Below are 6808 nucleotides of genomic sequence, written 5' to 3' on the forward strand. Positions count from 1 at the left end.
TTGATTATTTTTAATCAGCAGGTTTGAGTTAATCTGCTGATCCAAGCCTGTTTTCTTCTTTTAGTGAGAAGGAAATTACCCCGCATTTCATGCACTTCAGCTCACGGACCAATGTGTTACATCCAGACAAAAACGGAGGAAAAGTACTATTTACATTCGAGCGAGGGTTTCACATATTTTTATTTTCTTTATTTTGTGTGCATGTTAGCTTATTGTCTGTGGATAAATGGGTTCAGTTTCATCGTTTACGTTTAAACAATAAAATATTAGAATCATGAAAAACTTCGGTTTGGTGCTTCTTGGTCTAAATAACACCGAATGTCATCAGATTTCAGTGTATTTAGGTGAGTTTTGACGCTTTGTGGTTTGATATTGTCCACAGAAAAAGTTTGAGTGGCTGCCGTACATTTTCACGCAAGCGAAACAGTGTGCGTATATTTACGCAAACTAAATTTTTATACATGCCGACTTTAGCGTAAAATGTGGGACCGCACATTTTTTTGTGCGCACGACTGAGAACTGTTCTTATAAAGCATTTTATTTGCCCTAGTCTCTATCTGTAACTCCACCCATCCTGTGGTTTTACAAAGAAAAAGTGTGTGTGTGTGTGTGTGTGTGTGTGCGTGCGTGCGCGCGCGAGCGTGCGCGTGTTCAGCCTCGTGACTACGTGCCATGGTACTTACCCAAAAACTTCAGAGTTTCCCCATTGTTTAAACATGTATTTATTCATAGAATTACAATTGTTAGTGACACTGATCATTTCTGAGTTATGCTTCAACACAGTATTCTGAAATGATTCAGTCATGTATTTAATCAAATAAACACAAGAGGGCACTATTATCTGACTTAGGAGGGAAAAACTGAGTTGATGGCAGATGACAAAATGTGACGTACTACAACAGTGACTGCCAACAGAACAATGACAGCAGGTGCCAAAGCTGAAAGAACAGAAATACAGCAAAATATAATAAACCTCAGAAGCATAAGGAAAAACAGCCACACTAAAATACATGGTTTAGTAAAGTATTAAATACAAAGACCTAGTGACAAACATTTGTATTCTCTGATATTTCACATAAATTCCTTCAAACCAAGAAGTTGTCTTGATTTTTGATAAAAATACATATTTTTGCAAAGATTAATTTGTAAACAACACAACACTCAAAAAGTACAAAGGAAAATAAAACTCATGCTTTCTAATAAACAAACATTGTGCATAAAGGATGCTTAGAACACTTGAACACTTTCTTTGTTTACTGGTACTGGCAGGTATCAGTAAAGTAGTCAGACTCTAAAGGAAGTGATAAAATACTCGTGTTGCTAGTTGATCTTCACCTGATCCCTACACTTCTTTGGTGGAAGCTGTGTGCTGCTGGAAAGAGGAGACGGATTCTTCAAAAACATCGTCCTCCATGCCTTCCTCTATAGGCCTCATCTTAGTTGAAGATTTGGTTTCAGGTGATTTTTCTAGAAATATAAATATTACAAGAATTAAAATGCACATTTCTTACCTGGGGTTAGAAAATGCAAAACTGAGGACCACTGATTATCAGCCCCAGGGCTCCTCAGCAGCTCTGGGAGTGTCTGCATCACAACATGAAGAGCTCTTTCATGGAGCTGGGTGTAGCGCATGACATAAAATTTTGAAAGCCATCTTCACCACATTCACTTTTATCAGATGGTTTGTTTCCTTCTAATGCAAATAATGGTTTCACACTTACAGCTTTTTCTCAAAAATGGAAGAAAATTACACATTATATGATTTCCATGTATGTCATCCTTTCACCTGCATGCAAAGGTTATAGTGAGTAGTTTCCATTATGAGACATTATTCTAAGTATTTGTGACCCTTGAATCCTTTATTATAATCTTTTTTATTCAATGCAGAATGATTTTATAGCACTCTAAGGTAATGATTTCTAATAAGAACCAGTTGTACAATTCTGAATTTATGCATACAGGCTCAAATATATTAATTAATGTTATCTCAAGAAAGCTGCTTTAATGTTACTTTTGTTTTCAAGTAAAAATATACAAAAAAAAGTGAACTGAATAAAGAGCTGTAGTTTTGTCCTGCTCTCTGAAAGACCAACGGAACATAAGCTATACTTTGATTTTTCTGATTGAAATGTTTGTTTTTAGAATTTGCTTCTCTCTTCCTAAATGTTTCTATTATGACTTCCTTTTTGTGGTCCTTAAATGTTACTATCCACTATAAACATAACCTTTAACCAGTCAGTATTAGGTAACAACAGTTCAACCTAAAATGATTGAGTTTTCAGATAAAAATGTTGGTGTTTGGTGATGAAGTCCACGTTTCTGGGGCTAGATGGCCTCTTTGCCATCACCTAATCTTTAACTCCTTCCACATATTGTGTAACAATTCAGAATATTAACATTACATGCAGCTAAAGAAACAAATTGGTAAAATTAAATGATTATTTTAGTGTAAGTCTGGCAGGAATAATTCAGAATAATTCTGAGTTCAACTGTATCATGTTCCAGTCAAGCTAATTTTTAAAGTCACTGAATTCTCAGTACCATTTACATCAGGGGTGTCAAACTCCAGTCCTCAAGGGCCGAAGTCCTGCAGTTTTTAGATGTGCCACAGGTACAAAACACTGGAATGAAATGGTTTAATTACCTCCTTCTTGTGTAGATCAGTTCTCCAGAGCCTTGCTAATGACCTAATTATTCTATTCAGGTGGTGCAGCAGAGGAACATCTAAAAGTTGCAGGGCAGTGGCCCTCCAGGACTGGAGTTTGACACCTGTGATTTACACAATATGAGAAATAGGCTGACTTTGTGAATAGAGATGCTATTTTTTCAGTCTAGTCTCTTTTGTTCTTTTATCAATCTTTAATTTAGTTTTAGACAACAACATTCTCTTCACAATATTAATCCACCACATTTATATAACAAACATGTGAACATCAGATACACTGTGAGACTAGGAATCTTAACAAAACAGAAAAAAATATGATATTGCAAGTTAAGAACAAAGCTAAAGTCTAAATTAAGAAGACACACAAATGATCGTTTTAAAATGATCTGATGCACATCACCTTCATAAAAAAATTAAATTCAAAATTAAAAAAATCATTTTTTGATCCCAAAGGGAAATTATATGTTGTTGTAACACATTAATTCTTCCTATTGTTATTAGTCATGGCTGTTTTGCAGGAAATATCTCCTGTAGCAGTCTGTATTACACGGAATCTGAAGAAGCCTCCGACTGAAAATATTTCATTTTTCCAAGTCAGTCTCATGAAGGGGATGGTCAGTGTTGTCCATAATTTTAATGACCTTATGAAAAATCCTTCTTTGCCTCATCATCTCCAGAGGTTCCACAGTCGTCCCCAGAACAGAACCAGAACAGAACCAGCCTTCTTTATCAGGTTGTTGAGCCTTTTTATGTCCCTGGCAGCAGCCCCAACAGATGACGGATGAAGAGATGACGCTCTCAACAACAAACTTATGATTTAATAAAGTCTTAAATCAAAGGCCTAGTGACAGCAGCACTAGGTTTTAGTAGCAGCAGAAAACTATACCATGTGCCACTCCTGTCAGCTAAAAAGCTACAATTAGAGCAGGCTCATAAAGTCTTAGCTTCAGCTGGAACATTCAGATTTTAAGAAATGGGTGTAAAAGTATGAAAGCATGGACTAATGCTGCCTTGTATCAATTGTAATTGATTCCCTGTATCATGTGTAATGATACAGGGAATATTTTGTACATTAGTGTCGACTGAGCACTATTTAAACACCACAGCATATCCTACAATTATTAGTCATCTCAATCCAAAAGAAAATAATTGAAATCTTTGGATGAAGTTGTTTGTTTGCCTTGCTCTGTTTGGCATATAAGATGTTTACAGGATCCAGAAGAAGCCGTGTGTGGTTGTTTTAAGACTACAGGCAATATGCAGACACATGGAGAAGACATGTGGTTCTTAAACTGACTGTAGGAGCTTCTGTATGTGGAGCCACAAGCCAAGATCCTTAGTTTAACTTAAGGTGAGGCCTGAGCACATGGTGGAGTTTTATCACTCTTTGTTCCAAAGTGGCAGGTGGGTCAAAATCTGAACAGTGTCTCTAGACCTGATCCCCTCCACCTTTGCTCCTTCCTCCTGACGTCTCCCACTGCAGGGAGGGACACACTGATTAGTAATGCAGGGTTTTAGATGCTGTTGTGGTTCTGCTGACATTTCTTTCTTTGTCTTCTTGTTTCAAATAATTTGTGATGTTCATTAATTTCTCTCTCTCTGTCTCTCTCGCTGATGACTCCAAAGATTCTTGGATATAGCCCTGATTCAACTACAGAAACCTAAACAATACTAATTACTTAATTAGTAATAAATTATTAATTATTAATAATTATGTAAGCCAAACATTGATGCAAATTTTGATACCCAACACTGATATGTCTTTGGACTGCTTTGAGTCAGTTGAGCTTTCTGAGTTATCAAAAACTTTAACTTCTTCCAAACCTTCAACATGTTGGACTCTGTCTCAATCAAATTATTTAAAGAACTGTTCCCTTTGATTACAGCCTCCATTTTAGATATGATAAACCTATCCTTAGTACATGGGCACACTGGCTTTTAAGCTGAAATTAAACCTTTACTTAAGAAACCTTATTTTGATCAAGATGACTTAATAAATCACAAGCCTATGCTTAATCTCCCTTTCATATCTAAAATTCTTGAGAAAAGAGTTGTTAATCAAGTGTTAGAACATTTAAATGTTGGAAGACTTTCAGTCAGGTTTCATCAAAGTACTGAAACTGCAGTTTTGAAAGTTACAAATGATATTCTCTTGGCTTCAGATAACAGACTTGTGTCTGTTCTGGTTATGCTTGATCTCAGTGCAATTTTTCATACAGTCGACCACAACATTCTCTAAAGACTTGAACATGTAGGTATCAACGCAACAGCACCAGGCTGCCTTAAATCCTACAAATGAAGCTCTGGGTATTTCAACTAAGAGGACCACATCAGATGTTACCAGTCCTCACCCTGCCTTAGCCTTTCATTAATCTTATTTTGACGAACCTCTGACTATATAAAATGTTAATAGCACCCAACAAGTTAGGACAAGACTGTTAAATAAGGCAAAATACAGATTTGAAGAGGTTAAGTCATCTAATCATGAAGAAGCTGAAATGTTTGATGTCAAGTGAAGAACTTTAATCAGGTCAGTAGGTTTATGTTTGGTTACAGAAAGTTGAGTTAGGGGGAAAATAAAGAGGTGCTCTTACAACATTTCCATGGAAGTGCTGTGTCTGAGGGAGCGGTCACAGCTGAAGGTTGGACAGGAGGACAACTGTCAGAGAAACACTACATATCATCTGAGTGGGGAAATTAAAAACACTACAATGAGCTTACAGTGGGAGGACCTAATTATACTGCAGTTTGTAAATAAATGACGACAATGGAGAAGCAAAAACACTAGTATAATTCCACAGACCTTTTGTTGCAGGTGAAAGAAAATGGAGACTATTCTACTTTGATATCATAAGAAGATTGTTCATAAAGGCTCTTTCAAATATTGAGGTGAAAAATAACATTCAATGAAAGTTAACGTTTGAGTCAAAGAAGCAATATGGGGAAGTTTGAAAGTTCAAAATCTGCCAACTATGATTCCAAACAAGTTGAGACAGTGAAAATGGCATGTTCTGGTTTAATTTTCTAACCCACATGTAGAATCATATACGAGAAGCCACATAAAGAAATTGTATTTATTTTCAAATTAAGATCAGATTGTACAGGTTAAAAGATCTTCTTGTTTTTCTGGAGTGGGAAGGTCATGGGGACAGTTCCGTCTGGAAAGAAAGTGGTATTAATAACAGCCAGAAATGAGATGATCAAAGAGGGATAAAGCAGAATAACTGTACTTACTCTTGAATAGATCTGAGTGGTACATTAGGGGGAAACAGCCAGAGTCCGGTGTGGTGAATGGATGATGATAATTCCAGAGGTTAGAACGCGAGCAGCGGTCATATTAGAGATCCAGAAGACTGATGGAGCAAGGCAGAGGGATAGAAATGGTATCTTGCTTTCAGGCAGGTGAACTTCCCGGTACGATCAACAGGAAGCAGTGATGGGTCCGGCAACGCGTCGGCGCATGCGACAGTGTGCATATCGCTATAAGAAAGTCACGTGACCAATACAGGAACTGTTTCAAACTCATAGACATAAACACGTAGACCCTGTCCCAATACTCACACCATAGACATAATATAAGGATAGACCCTCATGGACCGCTCTCGCCTATTGTCGCTGACGAGATTTAGGGCGGCCATCTTGGAGCGGTACTCACTCCACTCAGCGTTATGTGTTTAGCAACACAATGACGTATCGGCGCATTTAATCGATCATAACACGCTTTTTTGTTACTGGAAACCATATTCAAACTACGGAGCCCCCCAGGGGACATGGGGAATTTTTTTTCTTTTGCGTTCCCTCGCAAAGGTTTTGCGTTCCCTCGCAATTATCTACTGATCAGTTCATGCGGCATAATTGATACTGTAAGCCTTTTTTACGGTTCCCGCCGTACTTTCTGCTTTAATATAAGCTTATAAGGTTTTTCCACTATTGAGTTATTATCGCGGGTAATCAGTCATCTGATTGTGTCTCTATTGTGTTCGTAGTCTGAATGGTTTAAAGGGCTGCTTTCTGTGCCGTTCCATCTGAGCCTTAACAGACATAAACATGCAGTAAATAAATCGATTTTCAATCAGTTTTTTTGCACCAAAGCGTTAATAATAATAAACACGTTTTATATTATAAAACACAGCAAACTAATGG

The 6808-nt window shown here is 37.2% G+C and overlaps 1 protein-coding gene across 4 annotated transcripts in view; it reads right to left on the reverse strand.

The window, feature by feature from the left end:
* Positions 1 to 1147: 1147 nt before the first annotated feature.
* The window catches only part of popdc1 (popeye domain cAMP effector 1), a 34027-nt gene continuing 28366 nt past the window's right edge, over positions 1148 to 6808 (reverse strand). Inside the window, exons 7-8 of one of the 4 annotated variants that reach the window (XM_016664662.1) lie at positions 5260 to 5301; positions 1379 to 1467 (exon numbers count right to left, since the gene is read on the reverse strand). In XM_016664662.1, the coding sequence (XP_016520148.1) occupies positions 1466 to 1467; positions 5260 to 5301 (44 nt within the window). In that variant the 3' untranslated portion in view covers positions 1379 to 1465. Of the gene's footprint in view, positions 1468 to 5259; positions 5302 to 5721; positions 6146 to 6808 lie in introns of those variants that run through there. The other 3 variants (XR_001659797.1, XM_007578994.2, XM_016664661.1) reach the window with 3 other exon arrangements.

This window comes from Poecilia formosa, unplaced genomic scaffold (genome assembly GCF_000485575.1).
Source record: "Poecilia formosa unplaced genomic scaffold, Poecilia_formosa-5.1.2 Scaffold503, whole genome shotgun sequence".
In the NCBI taxonomy this organism is placed as follows: Eukaryota; Metazoa; Chordata; class Actinopteri; order Cyprinodontiformes; family Poeciliidae; genus Poecilia; species Poecilia formosa.